This window comes from Salmo salar, chromosome 15 (genome assembly GCF_965601325.2).
Source record: "Salmo salar chromosome 15, fSalSal1, whole genome shotgun sequence".
NCBI classification, from domain to species: Eukaryota; Metazoa; Chordata; class Actinopteri; order Salmoniformes; family Salmonidae; genus Salmo; species Salmo salar.
The window spans coordinates 114,716,347-114,739,949 of NC_138305.1; the positions used below are offsets into that span (position 1 = coordinate 114,716,347).

Consider the following 23,603-nt stretch of genomic DNA (forward strand, 5'->3'; position numbering starts at 1 on the left):
ACAGAAGACCTAAGATTAACAATTGTTGACCTGCATAAAGCTGGAAAGGGTTACAAAAGTATCTCTAAAAGCTTTGATGTTCATCAGTAAGACACATTGTCTATAAACGGAGAAAGTTCAACACTGTTGCTCCTCTCCCTAGGAGTGGCCATCCTGCAAAGATGACTGCAAGAGCACAGCGCAGAATGCTCAATGAGGTTAAGAAGAATCCTAGAGTGTCAGCTAAAGACTTACAGAAATCTCTAGAACATGCAAACATCTCTGTTGGCGAGTCTACGATACGTAAAACACTAAACAGGAAGGGTGTTCATGGGAGGACACCACGGAAGAAGCCACTGCTGTCCAAAAGAAACATTGCTGCACGTCTGAAGTTTACAAAAGAGCACCTGGATGTTCCACAGCGCTACTGGCGAAATATTCTGTGGACAGATTAAATTAAAGTTGAGTTGTTTGGAAGGAAAACACAACACTATGTGTGGAGAAAGAGGCACAGCACACCAACATCAAAACCTCATCCCAACTGTAAAGTATGGTGGAGGGAGCATCGTGGTTTGGGTCTGCTTTGTTGCCTCAGAGCCTGGACAACTTGCTATCACCGACGGAAAAATGAATTCCCAAGTTTATCAAGACATTTTTCAGGAGAACGAAAGGCTTTCCGTCCGCCAATTGAAGCTCAACAGAAGTTAGATGATGCAACAGGACAACGACCCAAAACACAGAAGTAAATCAACAACAGAATGGCTTCAACAGAAGAAAATACACCTTCTGGAGTGGCCCAGTCAGAGTCCTGACCTCAACCCGATTCAGATGCTATGGCCTGACCTCAAGAGAGCAGTTCACACCAGACATCCCAAGAATATTGCTAAACTGAAACAGTTTTGTAAAGAGGAATGGTCCAAAATTCCTCCTGACCGTTGTGCAGGTCTGATCCACAACAACAGAAAACGTTTGGTTGAGGTTATTGCTGCCAAAGGAGGGTCAACCAGTTATTAAATCCAGGGGTTCACATACTTCTCCCACCCTGCACTGTGAACGTTTACCTGGTGTGTTCAATAAAGACATGAAACATATTATTGTTTTTGTGTTACTAGTTTAAGAAGACTGTGTTTGTCTATTGTTGTGACTTAGATGAAGATCAGATCAAATTTTATGACCAATTTATGCAGAAATCCAGGTATTTTCAAAGGGTTCACATACTTTATCTTGCCACTGTAGTTTCATTGGAATCTGCAGCTGTTGTTGGTAAATAATGAATCTGCTAGCTTCTAGAAAGAGAGAAGTTGATTGGTTACTAAAACAGCTCGTTCTGATTGGTAGAAGCTATTCCTAATATTTTTCAGATTTGAAAAGCAGCGAAGCAGAGGGAGATTTAACACACAATGCTTTTGTCTGTTGTTGGGAGAGTGATCAAAAAAAAGGTGTTGATGCAGTTACTAAAATACGTAATACCTACAGATTTGAATAGCAGAGAAGTAGACGAAGATGTCATACGCTAACTTGTCGTCTAACGTGTTGGCGCTAACAATGTCAGTTGTTTATAAAAAGTTACAGAAAATGTTGTTGATGTGTTTACTAAAACAGCGATGACTTTTATCATAACATTTTTTGTTCTGCAGTCAGATTTGAGAAGTAGAGGAAGATTTCATACGCTCTGTTTGTCTAACATGGAACCGAAAACCGGCTGCGCGCGCGCGCCATCGTGCATACATTTATTTTGTCCCCCCACACCCCACGGCCATCGTGCATACATTTATTTTGTCCCCCCACACCCCACGGCCATCGTGCATACATTTATTTTGTCCCCCCACACCCCACGGCCATCGTGCATACATTTATTTTGTCCCCCCACACCAAACGCGATCACGACACGCAGGTTAAAATATCAAAACAAACTCTGAACCAATTACATTAATTTGGGGACAGGTCAAAAAGCATTAAACATTTATGGCAATTTAGCTAGCTAGCTTGCACTTGCTAGCTAATTTGTCCTATAGAGCTAGCTTGCTGATGCTAGCTAATTTGTCCTGGGATATAAACATTGAGTTGTTATTTTACCTGAAATGTACAAGGTCCTCTACTCCGACAATTAATCCACACATAAAAACGGTCAACCGAAGCGTTTCTAGTCATCTCTCCTCCTTCCAGCCTTTTTCTTCTCTGGACTTTATATCGCGATTGGCAACTTTCATAAATTAGGTGCATTACCGCCACTGGCCTCGTTCGTCTTTCAGTCACCCACGTGGGTATAACCAATGAGGAGATGGCACGTGGGTACCTGCTTCTATAAACCAATGAGGAGATGGCACGTGGGTACCTGCTCCTATAAACCAATGAGGAGATGGAAGAGGCAGGACTTGTAGAGCGATCTGCGTCACAAATAGAACTGACTTCTATTTTAGCCCTTGGCAACGCGGCTACTTGTTGTCGCACGCGAGCAGTGTGGGTGCAATAATTGAATAATATAGATTTCTAAATACATTTTTTTTACACCCTGTAGTCAGGGTATAAGTCAGCGTTTCTCAAACTCAGTTCTCAGAACCCCACGGGGTGCGCGTTTACGTTTTGCCTTAACACTACACAGGTGATTCAAATGATCAAACCTGGATGATTAGTTGATTATTAGAATCAGCTGTGTAGTGCTAGGACAAAAAAAACTAAAAACATGCACCCCGTGGGGTCCCGTGGATCGAGTTTGGGAAACCCTGGTCTAAATTGTTAACAAAGTGGTCAAAGTAGCTGATTTGCGAATGGAATGTTGGAATTGATGATGTCACAATGGGGAGCTGTAGAATATAGAAAAGACATCATAAAGTCGTATACAAGCAACTCAAGAGAGACCAGCGTGCACGTTTGAACAGCGTTTCTAGCTTAACCGGTGTAAGTGGATTAGCGTGCTAAAGGAGAGGATCAAAGATTTTAAGTGGCTGCTTTTTCTTCTCAAGCCCACACAACAACAATAAAAACATGAGTATGCATGAACACCTAATAAACACAGCATCACTCACCAGCGCATCTTGTTGAAGTTCCAGAGGTGTCTGAGTCTCAGAACTCCTGTTACAGAGAGAACGAGAGAGTGAAGAGAGAAGGGAATATTTAAAAATATAAACATGAATATTGAAAATATACCATCTTGAATTTGGCAAAGTTTTCAATATATTGTTGCAAATTATATACTCTACGGGCATATCAAAGCTCTAGAGTGGGATCTGTGGGGGATGAATCAGAATTAGTTGGGTAACATAGATAATTAAGATGTTTTATTAGTATAATATGCTTATGTGAGATACTTGTCATTAGAAAGTGTCCATTGGACTCTGGTGTCTTTCAGTTGCACGTTTCCCTCAGCTGGGGCTCAGACACTTGGGGCCCAGAGAGGGGAGAGGTCAGACTTGTTTTTTACATGTCTCTGTTGCTATGCAGAATATCAGCAAGAGAGGAGGACTGAATGAAACATTGTCTTCATATGTGAATGTCTTTACCTATTCTTAAACCATGTGAAGGGATGGAGTGATTAATGAGGAACCAATTAATCGTCTCCACAATGTCTGTGCGCAGGTCACTCCCCTCAGTGAACTTGTCCAGGAGTGGGAACAAGAGGTGTTTTACTGAGGATGGGCCTCTATGAGATAGCGCTGACAGAGGAGATTTATGGTGTATTTTGATAAGAAAGCCTAAAAAGCATTCCAGAGGACATGAGCTAATGGTTCTGTTCAATACCGTACCAGGGAGGGACGGTTCTACGGGGACCAGATACTGGGCTATACAATGAACCCTGTTGACATAGCAGTTACTGTCTGCTGTGTTTTATGGATATCTGTCATATAAAACTTAACCTTTGTGAACTGTTACTAAGATCTGTGGTTTGTCAATGTACGTTGAAGGGGGTGTATCGTTGCTATAAAATATCTCAGTAGCCATTCTGTAATCACCTTCCTGGTTCATTCGAGTGTGTGCATTATTGAAGGTCAAAGAGGCTTTTGCAAAAGTATCTTAACGCTCAGACAGATTAATGTGGTGGACCGAGCTAGCCGTTATCCTCCCTTAACGCTCAGACAGATTAATGTGGTGGACCGAGCTAGCCGTTAACCTCCCTTAACGCTCAGACAGATTAATGTGGTGGACCGAGCTAGCCATTAACCTCCCTTAACGCTCAGACAGATTAATGTGGTGGACCGAGCTAGCCATTAACCTCCCTTAACGCTCAGACAGATTAATGTGGTGGACCGAGCTAGCCATTAACCTCCCTTAACCTCCCTTAACGCTCAGACAGATTAATGTGGTGGACCGAGCTAGCCATTAACCTCCCTTAACGCTCAGACAGATTAATGTGGTGGACCGAGCTAGCCGTTAACCTCCCTTAACGCTCAGACAGATTAATGTGGTGGACCGAGCTAGCCATTAACCTCCCTTAACGCTCAGACAGATTAATGTGGTGGACCGAGCTAGCCATTAACCTCCCTTAACGCTCAGACAGATTAATGTGGTGGACCGAGCTAGCCATTAACCTCCCTTAACGCTCAGACAGATTAATGTGGCGGACCGAGCTAGCCATTAACCTCCCTTAACCTCCCTTAACGCTCAGACAGATTAATGTGGTGGACCGAGCTAGCCGTTATCCTCCCTTAACGCTCAGACAGATTAATGTGGTGGACCGAGCTAGCCATTAACCTCCCTTAACGCTCAGACAGATTAATGTGGTGGACTGAGCTAGCCATTAACCTCCCTTAACGCTCAGACAGATTAATGTGGTGGACCGAGCTAGCCATTAACCTCCCTTAACGCTCAGACAGATTAATGTGGTGGACCGAGCTAGCCATTAACCTCCCTTAACGCTCAGACAGATTAATGTGGCGGACCGAGCTAGCCATTAACCTCCCTTAACCTCCCTTAACGCTCAGACAGATTAATGTGGTGGACTGAGCTAGCCATTAACCTCCCTTAACGCTCAGACAGATTAATGTGGTGGACCGAGCTAGCCGTTAACCTCCCTTAACGCTCAGACAGATTAATGTGGTGGACCGAGCTAGCCATTAACCTCCCTTAACGCTCAGACAGATTAATGTGGTGGACTGAGCTAGCCATTAACCTCCCTTAACGCTCAGACAGATTAATGTGGCGGACCGAGCTAGCCGTTAACCTCCCTTAACGCTCAGACAGATTAATGTGGTGGACCGAGCTAGCCATTAACCTCCCTTAACCTCCCTTAACGCTCAGACAGATTAATGTGGTGGACTGAGCTAGCCATTAACCTCCCTTAACCTCCCTTAACGCTCAGACAGATTAATGTGGCGGACCGAGCTAGCCGTTAACCTCCCTTAACGCTCAGACAGATTAATGTGGTGGACCGAGCTAGCCATTAACCTCCCTTAACGCTCAGACAGATTAATGTGGTGGACCGAGCTAGCCATTAACCTCCCTTAACGCTCAGACAGATTAATGTGGTGGACCGAGCTAGCCATTAACCTCCCTTAACGCTCAGACAGATTAATGTGGTGGACCGAGCTAGCCATTAACCTCCCTTAACGCTCAGACAGATTAATGTGGTGGACCGAGCTAGCCGTTATCCTCCCTTAACGCTCAGACAGATTAATGTGGTGGACCGAGCTAGCCGTTATCCTCCCTTAACGCTCAGACAGATTAATGTGGTGGACCGAGCTAGCCATTAACCTCCCTTAACCTCCCTTAACGCTCAGACAGATTAATGTGGCGGACCGAGCTAGCCATTAACCTCCCTTAACGCTCAGACAGATTAATGTGGTGGACCGAGCTAGCCATTAACCTCCCTTAACCTCCCTTAACGCTCAGACAGATTAATGTGGTGGACCGAGCTAGCCGTTAACCTCCCTTAACCTCCCTTAACGCTCAGACAGATTAATGTGGTGGACCGAGCTAGCCATTAACCTCCCTTAACGCTCAGACAGATTAATGTGGTGGACCGAGCTAGCCGTTAACCTCCCTTAACGCTCAGACAGATTAATGTGGTGGACCGAGCTAGCCATTAACCTCCCTTAACGCTCAGACAGATTAATGTGGTGGACCGAGCTAGCCGTTATCCTCCCTTAACGCTCAGACAGATTAATGTGGTGGACCGAGCTAGCCATTAACCTCCCTTAACGCTCAGACAGATTAATGTGGTGGACCGAGCTAGCCATTAACCTCCCTTAACGCTCAGACAGATTAATGTGGTGGACCGAGCTAGCCGTTAACCTCCCTTAACGCTCAGACAGATTAATGTGGTGGACCGAGCTAGCCATTAACCTCCCTTAACGCTCAGACAGATTAATGTGGTGGACCGAGCTAGCCGTTATCCTCCCTTAACGCTCAGACAGATTAATGTGGTGGACCGAGCTAGCCATTAACCTCCATTAACCTCCCTTAACGCTCAGACAGATTAATGTGGTGGACCGAGCTAGCCATTAACCTCCCTTAACGCTCAGACAGATTAATGTGGTGGACCGAGCTAGCCATTAACCTCCCTTAACGCTCAGACAGATTAATGTGGTGGACCGAGCTAGCCATTAACCTCCCTTAACCTCCCTTAACGCTCAGACAGATTAATGTGGTGGACCGAGCTAGCCATTAACCTCCCTTAACGCTCAGACAGATTAATGTGGTGGACCGAGCTAGCCATTAACCTCCCTTAACCTCCCTTAACGCTCAGACAGATTAATGTGGTGGACCGAGCTAGCCATTAACCTCCCTTAACGCTCAGACAGATTAATGTGGTGGACCGAGCTAGCCATTAACCTCCCTTAACGCTCAGACAGATTAATGTGGTGGACCGAGCTAGCCGTTAACCTCCCTTAACGCTCAGACAGATTAATGTGGTGGACTGAGCTAGCCATTAACCTCCCTTAACCTCCCTTAACGCTCAGACAGATTAATGTGGCGGACCGAGCTAGCCATTAACCTCCCTTAACCTCCCTTAACGCTCAGACAGATTAATGTGGCGGACCGAGCTAGCCATTAACCTCCCTTAACGCTCAGACAGATTAATGTGGTGGACCGAGCTAGCCATTAACCTCCCTTAACGCTCAGACAGATTAATGTGGTGGACCGAGCTAGCCATTAACCTCCCTTAACCTCCCTTAACGCTCAGACAGATTAATGTGGTGGACCGAGCTAGCCATTAACCTCCCTTAACCTCCCTTAACGCTCAGACAGATTAATGTGGTGGACCGAGCTAGCCATTAACCTCCCTTAACGCTCAGACAGATTAATGTGGTGGACTGAGCTAGCCATTAACCTCCCTTAACGCTCAGACAGATTAATGTGGTGGACTGAGCTAGCCATTAACCTCCCTTAACGCTCAGACAGATTAATGTGGCGGACCGAGCTAGCCATTAACCTCCCTTAACGCTCAGACAGATTAATGTGGTGGACCGAGCTAGCCGTTATCCTCCCTTAACGCTCAGACAGATTAATGTGGTGGACCGAGCTAGCCGTTAACCTCCCTTAACGCTCAGACAGATTAATGTGGTGGACTGAGCTAGCCATTAACCTCCCTTAACCTCCCTTAACGCTCAGACAGATTAATGTGGTGGACCGAGCTAGCCGTTAACCTCCCTTAACGCTCAGACAGATTAATGTGGTGGACCGAGCTAGCCATTAACCTCCCTTAACCTCCCTTAACGCTCAGACAGATTAATGTGGCGGACCGAGCTAGCCGTTAACCTCCCTTAACGCTCAGACAGATTAATGTGGTGGACCGAGCTAGCCATTAACCTCCCTTAACGCTCAGACAGATTAATGTGGTGGACCGAGCTAGCCGTTATCCTCCCTTAACGCTCAGACAGATTAATGTGGTGGACTGAGCTAGCCATTAACCTCCCTTAACCTCCCTTAACGCTCAGACAGATTAATGTGGTGGACCGAGCTAGCCATTAACCTCCCTTAACGCTCAGACAGATTAATGTGGTGGACCGAGCTAGCCGTTAACCTCCCTTAACCTCCCTTAACGCTCAGACAGATTAATGTGGTGGACCGAGCTAGCCATTAACCTCCCTTAACGCTCAGACAGATTAATGTGGTGGACCGAGCTAGCCATTAACCTCCCTTAACGCTCAGACAGATTAATGTGGTGGACCGAGCTAGCCGTTAACCTCCCTTAACGCTCAGACAGATTAATGTGGTGGACCGAGCTAGCCATTAACCTCCCTTAACCTCCCTTAACGCTCAGACAGATTAATGTGGTGGACCGAGCTAGCCATTAACCTCCCTTAACGCTCAGACAGATTAATGTGGTGGACCGAGCTAGCCGTTATCCTCCCTTAACGCTCAGACAGATTAATGTGGTGGACCGAGCTAGCCGTTAACCTCCCTTAACCTCCCTTAACGCTCAGACAGATTAATGTGGTGGACCGAGCTAGCCATTAACCTCCCTTAACGCTCAGACAGATTAATGTGGTGGACCGAGCTAGCCATTAACCTCCCTTAACCTCCCTTAACGCTCAGACAGATTAATGTGGTGGACCGAGCTAGCCATTAACCTCCCTTAACCTCCCTTAACGCTCAGACAGATTAATGTGGTGGACCGAGCTAGCCATTAACCTCCCTTAACGCTCAGACAGATTAATGTGGCGGACCGAGCTAGCCATTAACCTCCCTTAACGCTCAGACAGATTAATGTGGTGGACCGAGCTAGCCGTTAACCTCCCTTAACGCTCAGACAGATTAATGTGGTGGACTGAGCTAGCCATTATCCTCCCTTAACGCTCAGACAGATTAATGTGGCGGACCGAGCTAGCCATTAACCTCCCTTAACGCTCAGACAGATTAATGTGGTGGACCGAGCTAGCCGTTAACCTCCCTTAACGCTCAGACAGATTAATGTGGTGGACTGAGCTAGCCATTAACCTCCCTTAACGCTCAGACAGATTAATGTGGCGGACCGAGCTAGCCATTAACCTCCCTTAACCTCCCTTAACGCTCAGACAGATTAATGTGGTGGACCGAGCTAGCCATTAACCTCCCTTAACGCTCAGACAGATTAATGTGGTGGACCGAGCTAGCCATTAACCTCCCTTAACGCTCAGACAGATTAATGTGGTGGACCGAGCTAGCCATTAACCTCCCTTAACCTCCCTTAACGCTCAGACAGATTAATGTGGTGGACCGAGCTAGCCATTAACCTCCCTTAAAGCTCAGACAGATTAATGTGGTGGACCGAGCTAGCCATTAACCTCCCTTAACGCTCAGACAGATTAATGTGGTGGACCGAGCTAGCCGTTAACCTCCCTTAACGCTCAGACAGATTCAATGGCTGTAGCATAGCGTATTCGACTGAATGATTAGCTAATAAATATTTAAGAAATTATTAATAATAAGCATATGCATTAACCTGATAATAGACTACTAATGATAATATAACAACTTTAAATACCGAGCTAGTAACGTTAAGTAGCCTCGGTTAACTTAGCTGACCTTCAATACAGGGAATTCAGCAGAGTTCTCTGAGACATTTTTACAACTCTGAAAATAAATCCATGGGCAAATGTTACATGATAATAATAGGCCTGCATTACAGTAGGCAGCTAATTGTTAAATTACACTTTCCATCGTTACATTGGAAGGCCACTGTCTCGGCGCTGATCGCCTGTGAGTGAGACAATGCTCGCTAGCCAATGGGAGCATAGTAGAACGCCCCTCTGAATAACGGGGCGTGGTTTTGGCTGAGTTGGGAAAAAGACGCTGCTGAGCCATAACTTCATAACTAACCAAGGCAGCAGCTACTCTTCCTGGGGTTTATTATGGATCCCCATTAGTTCCTGCCAAGGCAGCAGCTACTCTTCCTGGGGTTTATTATGGATCCCCATTAGTTCCTGCCAAGGCAGCAGCTACTCTTCCTGGGGTTTATTATGGATCCCCATTAGTTCCTGCCAAGGCAGCAGCTACTCTTCCTGGGGTTTATTATGGATCCCCATTAGTTCCTGCCAAGGCAGCAGCTACTCTTCCTGGGGTTTATTATGGATCCCCATTAGTTCCTGCCAAGGCAGCAGCTACTCTTCCTGGGGTTTATTACGGATCCCCATTAGATCCTGCCAAAGCAGCAGCTACTCTTCCTGGGGTTTATTATGTATCCCCATTAGTTCCTGTCAAGGCAGCAGCTACTCTTCCTGGGGTTTATTATGGATCCCCATTAGTTTCTGCCAAGGCAGCAGCTACTCTTCCTGGGGTTTATTATGGATCCCCATTAGTTTCTGCCAAGGCAGCAGCTACTCTTCCTGGGGTTTATTATGGATCCTCATTAGTTCCTGCCAAGGCAGCAGCTACTCTTCCTGGGGTTTATTATGGATCCCCATTAGTTCCTGCCAAGTCAGCAGCTACTGGAGGAAACAGGTACAAAAGTATCTATATCAACAGTAAAACGAGTCCTATATCGACATAACCTGAAAGATCGCTCAGCAAGGAAAAAGCTACTGCTCCAAAACCGCCATAAAAAAGCCAGACTACGGTTTGCAACTGCACATGGGGACAAAGATTGTACTTTTTGGAGAAATGTCCTATGGTCTGATGAAACAAAAATAGAACTGTTTGGCCATAATGACCATCGTTATGTTTAGAGGAAAAAGGGGGAGGCTTGCAAGCTGAAGAACACCATCCCAACCGTGAAGCACGGGGGTGGCAGCATCATGTTGTGGGGGTGCTTTGCTGCAGGAGGGACTGGTGCACTTCACAAAATAGATGGTATCATGACGTAGGAAAATTATGTGGATATATTGAAGCAACATCTCAAGACATCAGTCAGGAAGTTAAAGCTTGGTTGCAAATGGGTCTTCCAAATGAACAATGACCCCAAGCATACTTCCAAAGTTGTGGCAAAATTGGCTTAAGGACAACAAAGTCAAGGTATTGGAGTGGCCATCACAAAGCCCTGACCTCAATCCCATAGAAAATGTTTGGGTAGAACGTAAAAAGCGTGTGCAAGCAAGGAGGCCTACAAACCTGACTCAGTTACACCAGCTCTGTCAGGAGGAATGGGCCAAAATTCACCCAAATTATTGTGGGAAGCTTGTGGAAGGCTACCCGAAACATTTGACCCAAGTTAAACAATTTAAAGGCAATGCTACCAAATGCTAATTGAGTGTATGTAAACTTCTGACCCACTGGGAATGTGATGAAAGAAATGAAAGCTGAAATAAATCATTCTCTCTACTATTATTCTGACATTTCACATTCTTAAAATAAAGTGGTGACCCTAACTGACCTAAGACAGGGAATTTTTTACTCGGATTAAATGTCAGGAATTGTGAAAAACTGAGTTTAAATGTATTTGGCGAAGGTGGATGTAAACTTCCGAATTCAACTGTATAATAATCCTGCAATAAAGAGGGGAAGGAGTTCTGTCTCTAATTTGTCTGGGTTTCTATTCCACATCTCCTTTTTATCTAGTTGTAAGATCTCAGATCTGTTGTATTTCATTGTCACTCTCTCAGTATATCAGCCATGTGGATCCATTCTGCATCACCAATGCAGCCATAGGCTTACAGTATGATGACTTTACTAGCCTTATGGGCATGTGCAATGACCTCTGTCATCTGTACTAGCCTTATGGGCATGTGCAATGACCCCTGTCATCTGAAGCAGAGAATAGCTAAACTCACACATTGTTTTAAATGTTGAGCTAGCTATATGTTCTCAATGTAAAATGATACCAGAAGACAATGTACATTATATGAGGCTAACCATACAGCTGACTTCATGCATACCTTTTAAGTGCTGACATAATGAAATTGTTTAGTGCAAATCCAATCCTTGTAATTTAGGCACAGTAGCTAATAAGGAGATTACAATTACATGTAAAATTGTATGATATTCATTATATTTTATTTAAACATTTTAGCAATGTTGCTTGCTAAATGATTGGAGTTGTTCCCATAGATAGACAGTACATGGTTGCTCAATGTATCACTGACCCTGGATAAGCTAGCGACTGGGCTAACATTAACTGTTTAGGTCAATAATATACTGTTTTTTATTATTAGAATCATGAGAGAAATTGAACTAGCTAGTAGATAGCTAGTTATACCAGGTAGCTTACAAGGTTAACTGACTTCTCATTGTGGCTAGCTACTTCTTGTCCATCATGCTAGCCTGCACAGCTAACTATCACTCCAAAAGCATCAAGATTAAAGATATTGATACGGCCAGCATTATAGGCCATTTCTTCCCTCTTGCTGTAGTTTCAGCTCATCTCGAAATAACATACCTGCTGTGAAAACCAGTTTACTGCAGCACATTTCAATGGGTAACCCGCGTTCTAAAATGCTGTCTGTCACCAGTGTCCGTTTTGTTTACATTTTTAGGGCTTGTGACGTCATCCATTTACCTCCGTATTAAGTTTAATAATATATTGAAAAATGAGCCAAATCAAAGATGGTACATTTTCAATATTCATGTTGTTTTCCAATATTAACAAATTAATGTAATAAAGATTTTTTTTTTTTATTGAAATACTACTCATTACAGAGCAAGCAGGTGTAATGGGAATTTTAATGTTTGTGCTTTTCTTATGAAACTAATTTCTGTGTTCTATTCACGTGCTGTTCTATAAACCAATTTCTATGTTCACGCAAGTGGCTGACTGTACAAATCACCTATCAGTAGCTGCAATTTGGCAGTACGACCAGAACCTTGTTTAGAGAACAAACGAAAGATCTCAGTTTCGAGACAAGCTGCCATGTGAGGTATTGGTCTGTTATGACCCAGTATTGGTCTGTTATGACCCAGTATTGGTCTGTTATGAACCAGTATTGGTCTGTTATGAACCAGTATTGGTCTGTTATGACCCAGTATTGGTCTGTTATGACCCAGTATTGGTCTGTTATGACCCAGTATTGGTCTGTTATGAACCAGTATTGGTCTGTTATGACCCAGTATTGGTCTGTTATGACCCAGTATTGGTCTGTTATGAACCAGTATTGGTCTGTTATGAACCAGTATTGGTCTGTTATGAACCAGTATTGGTCTGTTATGACCCAGTATTGGTCTGTTATGACCCAGTATTGGTCTGTTATGACCCAGTATTGGTCTGTTATGAACCAGTATTGGTCTGTTATGAACCAGTATTGGTCTGTTACATGTTATGACCCAGTATTGGTCTGTTATGACCCAGTATTGGTCTGTTATGACCCAGTATTGGTCTGTTATGACCCAGTATTGGTCTGTTACATGTTATGACCCAGTATTGGTCTGTTATGACCCAGAATTGGTCTGTTATGACCCAGTATTGGTCTGTTATGACCCAGTCTGGGTCTGTTATGACCCAGTATTGGTCTGTTATGACCCAGTATTGGTCTGTTATGACCCAGTGTTGGTCTGTTATGACCCAGTATTGGTCTGTTATGACCCAGTATTGGTCTGTTATGACCCAGTATTGGTCTGTTATGACCCAGTATTGGTCTGTTATGACCCAGTATTGGTCTGTTATGACCCAGTATTGGTCTGTTATGAACCAGTATTGGTCTGTTATGACCCGGTATTGGTCTGTTATGACCCAGTATTGGTCTGTTACATGTTATGACCCAGTATTGGTCTGTTATGACCCAGTATTGGTCTGTTATGACCCAGTATTGGTCTGTTACATGTTATGACCCAGTATTGGTCTGTTATGACCCAGTATTGGTCTGTTATGACCCAGTATTGGTCTGTTATGACCCAGTATTGGTCTGTTATGAACCAGTATTGGTCTGTTACATGAATAGAACAAAACGGTAATGAATAATTAATGAATTATGCTAAATCATACAAATATAACTTGTCTGTGTACAGCCGTAGATAAGACAACTGCAGGGTCTGCCCAGGCAGAGCTCCTGATTGACATGTGTACTATGGTGCATTGAGTTGATGAGAACCTCTCCAGCACGCTGACAATAAACAATGATTCATTTAAGATTGACTTTGAGTGTCCCTGTGTAAGACTTTTTCCACAATACGGGGGAAGATTTATGTGACACCAATTTCTACATTGTAACACCTACAGATGAAACATTATGGAGTCTAAAGGAGGCCTGTAACACCTACAGATGAAACATTATGGAGTCTAAAGGAGGCCTGTAACACCTACAGATGAAACATTATGGAGTCTAAAGGAGGCCTGTAACACCTACAGATGAAACATTATGGAGTCGAGGCCTGTAACACCTACAGATGAAACATTATGGAGTCTAAAGGAGGCCTGTAACACCTACAGATGAAACATTATGGAGTCTAAAGGAGGCCTGTAACACCTACAGATGAAACATTATGGAGTCGAGGCCTGTAACACCTACAGATGAAACATTATGGAGTCGAGGCCTGTAACACCTACAGATGAAACATTATGGAGTCTAAAGGAGGCCTGTATCACCTACAGATGAAACATTATGGAGTCGAGGCCTGTAACACCTACAGATGAAACATTATGGAGTCTAAAGGAGGCCTGTAACACCTACAGATGAAACATTATGGAGTCTAAAGGAGGCCTGTAACACCTACAGATGAAACATTATGGAGTCGAGGCCTGTAACACCTACAGATGAAACATTATGGAGTCTAAAGGAGGCCTGTAACACCTACAGATGAAACATTATGGAGTCTAAAGGAGGCCTGTAACACCTACAGATGAAACATTATGGAGTCTAAAGGAGGCCTGTATCACCTACAGATGAAACATTATGGAGTCTAAAGGAGGCCTGTATCACCTACAGATGAAACATTATGGAGTCTAAAGGAGGCCTGTAACACCTACAGATGAAACATTATGGAGTCTTAAGGAGGCCTGTAACACCTACAGATGAAACATTATGGAGTCGAGGCCTGTATCACCTACAGATGAAACATTATGGAGTCTAAAGGAGGCCTGTAACACCTACAGATGAAACATTATGGAGTCTAAAGGAGGCCTGTAACACCTACAGATGAAACATTATGGAGTCTAAAGGAGGCCTGTAACACCTACAGATGAAACATTATGGAGTCTAAAGGAGGCCTGTAACACCTACAGATGAAACATTATGGAGTCTAAAGGAGGCCTGTAACACCTACAGATGAAACATTATGGAGTCTAAAGGAGGCCTGTATCACCTACAGATGAAACATTATGGAGTCTAAAGGAGGCCTGTAACACCTACAGATGAAACATTATGGAGTCTAAAGGAGGCCTGTAACACCTACAGATGAAACATTATGGAGTCTAAAGGAGGCCTGTATCACCTACAGATGAAACATTATGGAGTCTAAAGGAGGCCTGTAACACCTACAGATGAAACATTATGGAGTCTTAAGGAGGCCTGTAACACCTACAGATGAAACATTATGGAGTCTAAAGGAGGCCTGTAACACCTACAGATGAAACATTATGGAGTCTAAACAAGGCCTCGGTGACGAATTCGTCCCACCTACGTAACAGCCACTGGCAGCCTGTGGCGCGATTTTCAAAACCTTAAAAATCCTATTACTTCAATTTCTCAAACATATGACTATTTTACAGCTATCTAAAGACAAGACTCTCGTTAATCTAACCACACTGTCCGATTTCAAAAAGGCTTTACAACGAAAGCAAAACATTAGATTATGTCAGCAGAGTACCAAGCCAGAAATAATCAGACACCCATTTTTCAAGCTAGCATATAATGTCACAAAAACCCAGAAGACAGCTAAATGCAGCACTCACCTTTGATGATCTTCATCAGATGACAACCCTAGGACATTATGTTATACAATACATGCATGTTTTGTTCAATCAAGTTCATATTTATATCAAAAACCAGCTTTTTACATTAGCATGTGACGCAAACTTCCGGGGAATTCGCTAACATTTTACTAAATTACTCACGATAAACGTTCACAAAAAGCATAACAATTATTTTAAGAATTATAGATACAGACCTCCTCTATGCACTCGATATGTCCGATTTTAAAATAGCTTTTTGGTGAAAGCACATTTTGCAATATTCTAAGTACATAGCCCAGGCATCGCGGGCTAGCTATTTAGACACCCGGCAAGTTTAGCACTCACCATAATCATATTTACTATTATAAAAGTTTGATTACCTTTTGTTGTCTTCGTCAGAATGCACTCCCAGGACTGCTACTTCAATAACAAATGTTGGTTTGGTCCAAAATAATCCATCGTTATATCCGAATAGCGGCGTTTTGTTCGTGCGTTCCAGACACTATCCGAAATGGTAAAGAAGTGTCGCGCGCATGGCGCAATTCGTGACAAAAAAATTCTAAATATTCCATTACCGTACTTCGAAGCATGTCACCCGCTGTTTAAAATCAATTTTTATGCCATTTTTCTCGTAGAAAAGCGATAATATTCCGACCGGGAATCTCCTTTTCGGCAAACAGAGGAAAAAAATCACAAAGGCGGGGGCGGTCGGGGTCACGCGCATAAGCCCAGAGTCCCTTGATCGGCCACTTGAGAAAGGCGATAATGTGTTTCAGCCTGGGGCTGGGATGACGACATTCAGGTTTTTCCCGGGCTCTGAGCGCCTATGGACGACGTAGGAAGTGTCACGTTAGAGCAGAGATCCTTAGTAAAAGATAGAGATGGCAAAGAAGTTCCAGAAATGGTCAGACAGGCCACTTCCTGTAAGGCAATCTCTCAGGTTTTGACCTGCCATTTGAGTTCTGTTATACTCACAGACACCATTCAAACAGTTTTAGAAACTTTAGGGTGTTTTCTATCCATATGTAATAAGTATATGCATATTCTAGTTACTGGGTAGGAGTGGTAACCAGATTAAATCGGGTATGTTTTTTATCCAGCCGTGTCAATACTGCCCCCTAGCCCTAACAGGATAAAGGAGGCCTGTAACACCTAGCCCAGAGAGGTTACAGGAGGCCTGTAACACCTAGCCCAGAGAGGTTACAGGAGGCCTGTAACACCGTCCCACCTAGCCCTGAGCAGCCGTCCCTACCCACCGCCCGCCCCCTCCCGTCAACCACCCTAGCCCAGAGAGGTTACAGGAGGCCTGTAACACCTAGCCCAGAGAGGTTACAGGAGGCCTGTAACACCTAGCCCAGAGAGGTTACAGGAGGCCTGTAACACCTAGCCCTGAGAGGTTACAGGCCTGTAACACCTAGCCCTGAGAGGTTACAGGAGGCCAGTAACACCTAGCCCTGAGAGGTTACAGGAGGCCTGTAACACCTAGCCCTGAGAGGTTACAGGAGGCCTGTAACACCTAGCCCTGAGAGGTTACAGGAGGCCTGTAACACCTAGCCCAGAGAGGTTACAGGAGGCCTGTAACACCTAGCCCTGAGAGGTTAAAGGAGGCCTGTAACACCTAGCCCAGAGAGGTTAAAGGAGGCCTGTAACACCGTCCCACCTAGCCCTGAGAGGTTAGGGTACAACAGTGTCTTCAGGAAGTATTCAAGGTAGTATGTTGTATGTGTGGGGTACAGAGATGAGGTAGTCATTAAAAAATCATGTTAAATACTATTACTGCACACAGAGTGATTCCATGCAACTTATTATGTGACTTGTTCAGCACATCTTTACTCAAACATATTTATTAATAAGAAAAGGGTTGAATACTTAGACTCAAGACCTTCAAGCTTTTCATTTTTATTAATTAATTTGTGAACATTTAAAAAAAAAAAAAAAAACATTTCCACTTTGACATTATGGGGTATTGTGTGTAGACCAGTGACACAAAAATCTAAATTTAATCCATTTTAAATTCAGGCTGTAACACAACATGTTTTTAAAAAACAGAAGGCATATTGTAAGGCCAAAATCTCCAACTTTGATCAATTATTTCTCAATTATGCTTTTAGATACAAAATGTCAAATATATGTCAACAATCCTTCCCTCAAAAGACCACTCTATGGATTACATTTAAATTAAAATTACATTTGGTTAAAATCCTCCAAATCACTGTCTTTTTGTTGTTGTCTGGGTTTCATATGGAATCACTCCATTGTAATGTGTGTCCTTACCCCAGAGGTGTGGGTCGTCCATGCAGGACTGGTGATTGGACAGTGTGATGAGGGGTGTGTCAGGTGGGCGTTGGTCAATCAGGTCAAATAGAACATCCTGATTATGAACCGTAATACAGTTCAGATACTCTAGAGAGAAGAGAAGAGAGGAGAGAGAGGAGAGAGGAGAGAGGAGAGAGGAGAGAGGAGAGGAGAGAGGAGAGAGAGGAGAGAGGAGAGAGAGGAGAGAGAGAAGAGAGGAGAGAGGAGAGAGAGGAGAGAGAGGAGAGAGAGGAGAGAGGAGAGAGGAGAGGAGAGAGAGGAGAGGAGAGGAGAGGAGAGAGAGGAGAGAGGAGAAGAGAGAGGAGAGAGAGGAGAGAGGAGAGAGAGGAGAGAGAGGAGAGGGAGGAGAGAGAGGAGAGGAGAAGAGAGAGAGGAGAGGAGAGAGGAGAGAGAGGAGAGGGAGGAGAGAAAGAGTGTGTTAGGGGTGGCACGATTAATCGAATTCATACTGCATAGCATGTTGGCCAAACGACAGCAGCATACCACTTCTGGCTTGCTTCTGAAGCTAAGCAGGGTTGGTCCTGGTCAGTCCCTGGATGGGAGACCAGATGCTACTGGAAGTGGTGTTGGAGGGCCAGTAGGAGGCACTCTTTCCTCTGGTCTAAAAAAATATCCCAATGCCCCAGGGCAGTGATTGGTGTCCTGGCTAAATTCCCAATCTGGTCCTCAAACCATCACGGCCACCTAATAATCCCTAGTTTACAATTGGCTCATTCATCCCCTGTAACGGTTCCCCAGGTCGTTGCTGTAAATCAGAATGGGCTTTACACCTTAGTGAGAAAGGGCTTTACACCTCAGTGAGGAGAAAAAGGGCTTTACCTCAGTGAGATGCTAGTGAGAAAGGGCTTTACACCTCAGTGAGATGCTAGTGAGAAGGGGCTTTACACCTCAGTGAGGAGAACAAGGGCTTTACCTCAGTGAGATGCTAGTGAGAAGGGGCTTTACACCTCAGTGAGATGCTAGTGAGGAGAAAAAGGGGCTTTACCTCAGTGAGATGCTAGTGAGAAGAGAAAGGGCTTTACCAAAGACAGTACAGTATGAGGTTTAGAAACTCTGTGGCTTTCCCTCGTGAGTGTCAGAAACATGGGTGCTGCTAACGAGAACGTTGATTTGGTGCCAAAGATCTTCAGTGGTAGGACATTATTTCAGCTACAGGAAAACCCAGTAGTGGAGACAACACATGTACTTAATCATTTGAAGAATAAACATCCCTTACGTTACAACGATTGCATGGTTAAAAAACAAAGTGCCCAAGAGCAGTAAAGCCCCTCAGCCACAACCAGCCATCTACATTAAACAGGCACTGACCACCGTTGTGTTTCCAAGTGTAACACACCTACCAAATAAACATACCGTAGACACACAGAAATCACAGAGGCTATAACCTATCACATAGTCATGGTTCCTGTTTACACAGTCAACAAAGACTGCTGCAAGAAGATGATTAAAAAGCTGGAGATACAAGATTCCAGCTCACAAATAAGTCGTCATCCCAACACTGTATAATAAAATGAAGAGAGAAGTTGAAACATGTCGCGTTTGAATGACTGGACCAGATTCCAATGTGTTGGACATAGTAGGCTACGTGTTACATGTTAATAAGGAACTTTGACTTATAATTTCCGTTATAATAATGATTGAGCCTAGTTATTCATAATTACACAATCTGCAGCCAATGGCTACCTGAATAAATAATGATTCATTATTAAATAGGAAATAGGAAGGCATAATGCTATTAGTTTATGAATGAATAACTGCTGCACTTATAGCACACCATATTTTGGTGATCATGACATTTTTTTAAATGTAATATGTAGGTGTAATACTGTTATCTTCCCTGTGGCTCAGTTGGTAGAGTATGGTGTCTGCAACGCCAGGGTTGTGGGTTCGATTCCCACAGGGGACCAGTACAAACAAAAAATAATAATAGTAAATGTATGCATTCACTACTGTAAGTCGCTCTTGGATAAGAGTGTCTGCTAAATGACTCAAATGTAAAATGTATTATATATAGCCTATTACAATGTTGGAAAATATTTGTTTAATTTGGTTTTTGTATTCAGTTAGCACAGTAAGCATTTCACTGTGAGGTCTACACTTGTTGTATTCGGCTCATGTGAGAAATAAAACTTGATTTGATTCATTCATAAGAGCGTCTGCTAAATGCTAAATGCTAAATGACGTAAATATGATCTCATTTTAGTCATTTTAGCAGACGCTCTTATCCAGAGCGACTTACAGTAGTGAAGGCATACATTTCATACATTTTTTTCCTCCGTACTGGCCCCCCGTGGGAATCGAACCCACAACCCTGGCGTTGCAAACACCATGCTCTACCAACTGAGCCACACGGGACCATTTTACCAAGTTTAACCCAAGTCTTTTGAAAATCGCAATTCATAATTGCAATATCTAGCCCCCCCCCCAAAAAAAAACTATATTTTGTCCAAATCGTGCAGCCTGAGTGTGTGTGGTGACTCACTGGTCCAGAAGTAGCTGTATGAGCCCACCACGCCCATGACCAGGGTGCTGGTCACCTTCCAGGCCAGCTGCGGGCACTGTGGGAACGGCCATTTCACCTCCAGGGGCATCGCTGCTCACCGACGGTACACACATCCACCTGGAGCACAGTATGAGAAACATACCATCTTATAACCAGCAGACAGTATAGATGAGCTACTCTCAGCACTGCAGAATGGAAGCTAAATAGCTAGCGGAATCATTAGCAGTATTAAATAGAATAAAAGTATTGCATGCTATAGATTATACATCATTGGCATAGACTCATGGATTGTGATTGTTTGGTTTGTCAACAGAACATAGCTTTCCACATGTCGTCTCTGCTAGCTAGCTTCCCGTCCAAGTAAAAAGGTGGAAGCTTTAAAAAAACAAACACTCAAAAGCAGTTTAATACACGGATCTTCTTTCATATGACGGTTTTATACTAAATCTGCACTGTTTTTCTCAGCGTAGTAATGACTTGTGATCAAAGTTAAGTCCCATCCTCACCTTATGCTTTCAGTTGATCACTAGCAAGTTCGAAGAACCCGGAAAAAGGCCCCGTTCTGCTATGGATTGTGGGAGATGTAGTTCATTACGTCTAACGAATTTAAGCCACATTTCTAAATCGATGTAAACAAATGGTTGTTGTGTGTGTGTGTTTCTTCCCATCTACTCATTGATGCTTTGAAACGACGTCTGTTCCTTCATTTCCCCTCATTCCATCTCCACCACTGATATATAATCAAAGACAGGATGAAGATAGTCCGAAACTGCTTTTCCAATAGAAATCCCCGACACGCTTGTAGGCGATGTAATGGCGCCTAACTGCGCATGTGCATGCCGCAAATCAGAGGCACTGCTTTGATATAAAGTTGTTTTGGACGAAAATGATAACGTGTCAGTTTGTCACTTTCATAAGGTTGGCGGAATAACATGTTAAACTACTTAATACATCTAAGTTGTGCCTTTAGATTTTCAGAAAATGAACAACTAATTAAGATTAGTGAAACAATCTCATTGACTTCTGTAACCCGGCCTGGTCTGTTCGACCTTTTGCGCCAGCGTTTCCCGGAAGCGCCTCAGGGTTTAGAAACTATGCGTTTTCAAGATCATGATCAGTGTCTCGTTAACAACACCGGAAAAAGTACTTCCAGGTCACGGAATTTCGGAAACGTTTCAAATAAAAGTCCCCCACGTAATAGTAAAAACGTGTCAATAACCTGTATTTATTCATGATATATGACAAAATAATTGTCTACAAATTAACAATGATTCATAGTTGTTCATATTTAAGTGACATTTGCATTAAATGTGGGTTTTAAAACATTTTTCAAGGTCAAATAAATGATCCATTGCGAATCACTGTATATGGAATACATATTGGCTTGTAGAGGAAAAACCATTGTGGCTGCTGCAGTAAAAATAGGGTCTGTAGAATCTATATGTGGTGTCATTTCACAGGGCTCTGAATAATACCGAGTGTTGCAGGCCATTTACTCCTCCCATTTATTTGAATATTTTGTTGCCTTTATTTAACTAGGCAAGTCAGTTAAGAACAAATTGTTATTTTCAATGAAGGTCTGCCTTGTTCAGAGGCAGAACGACAGATTTTTACCTTGTCAGCTCAGGGATTCAATCTAGCAACCTTCCGGTTACTAGTCCAACGCTCTAACCACTAGGCTACCTGCCTTTAACCACTAGGCTACCTGCCTCTAACCACTAGGCTACCTGCCTCCTCTAACCACTAGGCTACCTGCCTCCTCTAACCACTAGGCTACCTGCCTCCTCTAACCGCTAGGCTACCTGCCTCCTCTAACCGCTAGGCTACCTGCCTCTAACCGCTAGGCTACCTGCCTCTAACCACTAGGCTACCTGCCGCCTCCCCACTCTAACCACTAGGCTACCTGCCGCCTCCCCACTCTAACCACTAGGCTACCTGCCTCCTCTAACCACTAGGCTACCTGCCTCTAACCACTAGGCTACCTGCCTCCTCTAACCACTAGGCTACCTGCCTCCTCTAACCACTAGGCTACCTGCCTCCTCTAACCGCTAGGCTACCTGCCTCTAACCGCTAGGCTACCTGCCTCTAACCGCTAGGCTACCTGCCGCCTCCCCACTCTAACCACTAGGCTACCTGCCTCCTCTAACCACTAGGCTACCTGCCTCCTCTAACCACTAGGCCACCTGCCTGTTCCACTAACCACTAGGCTACCTGCCTCTAACCACTAGGCTATCTGGCTCTAACCACTAGGCTACCTGCCTCTATCTACTAGGCTACCTGCCTCTAACCACTAGGCTACCTGTCTCCTCTACACTCTAACCACTAGGCTACCTACCACCTCTCCACTCTAACCACTAGGCTACCTGCCTCCTCTAACCACTAGGCTACCTGCCTCTCTAACCACTAGGCTACCTGCCGCCCTGAATAATATAGAGAGTTGCAGGCCTTTTACTCCTCCCATTCCATTGGCCACAATGCGAATCACACCATACAGTATACATTCTACATGTAACAGTGTAGGTTCCGTCTCTCTCTTCGCCCCAACCTGGGCTCGAACCAGGGACCCTCTGCACACATCAACAACTGACACCCCACGAAGCGTCGTTACCCATCGCGCCACAAAAGCCGCGGCCCTTGCAATGCAAGGGGAACAACCACTTCAGGTCTCAGAGCGAGTGACGTCACTGATTGAAACGCTATTAGCGCGCACCACCGCTAACTAACTAGCCATTTCACATCGGTTACACCACCGCTAACTAACTAGCCATTTCACATCGGTTACACCACCGCTAACTAACTAGCCATTTCACATCGGTTACACCACCGCTAACTAACTAGCCATTTCACATCGGTTACACCACCGCTAACTAACTAGCCATTTCACATCGGTTACACCACCGCTAACTAACTAGCCATTTCACATCGGTTACACCACCGCTAACTAGCTAGCCATTTCACATCGGATACACTACTATTACACACTATTACTGAGTATTTCCTACAATACATTTATATCGTCAAAAATAATAGTTTTTCCTGTACAGTGCTATATTTGTACAGTATAATGTCCAAGCACCCTATTTTAATGAAGCTGTTTGACCCCAGTAAAAGGTCAGCGCACTATGAGATGAC

At 44.0% G+C, this 23,603-nt stretch overlaps 1 protein-coding gene across 1 annotated transcript in view; it reads right to left on the reverse strand.

Annotated features, from left to right (window-relative positions):
- Positions 1 to 21,263, reverse strand: part of tafazzin (tafazzin, phospholipid-lysophospholipid transacylase) — a 118,776-nt gene extending 97,513 nt beyond the window's left edge. Inside the window, exons 1-4 of the mRNA XM_045696586.2 lie at positions 20,978 to 21,263; positions 20,451 to 20,588; positions 17,927 to 18,055; positions 3,006 to 3,051 (exon numbers count right to left, since the gene is read on the reverse strand). Coding sequence (XP_045552542.2) covers positions 3,006 to 3,051; positions 17,927 to 18,055; positions 20,451 to 20,559 — 284 coding nt within the window. The 5' untranslated portion in view covers positions 20,560 to 20,588; positions 20,978 to 21,263. The remainder of the gene's footprint in view (positions 1 to 3,005; positions 3,052 to 17,926; positions 18,056 to 20,450; positions 20,589 to 20,977) is intronic.
- Positions 21,264 to 23,603: the final 2,340 nt, after the last annotated feature.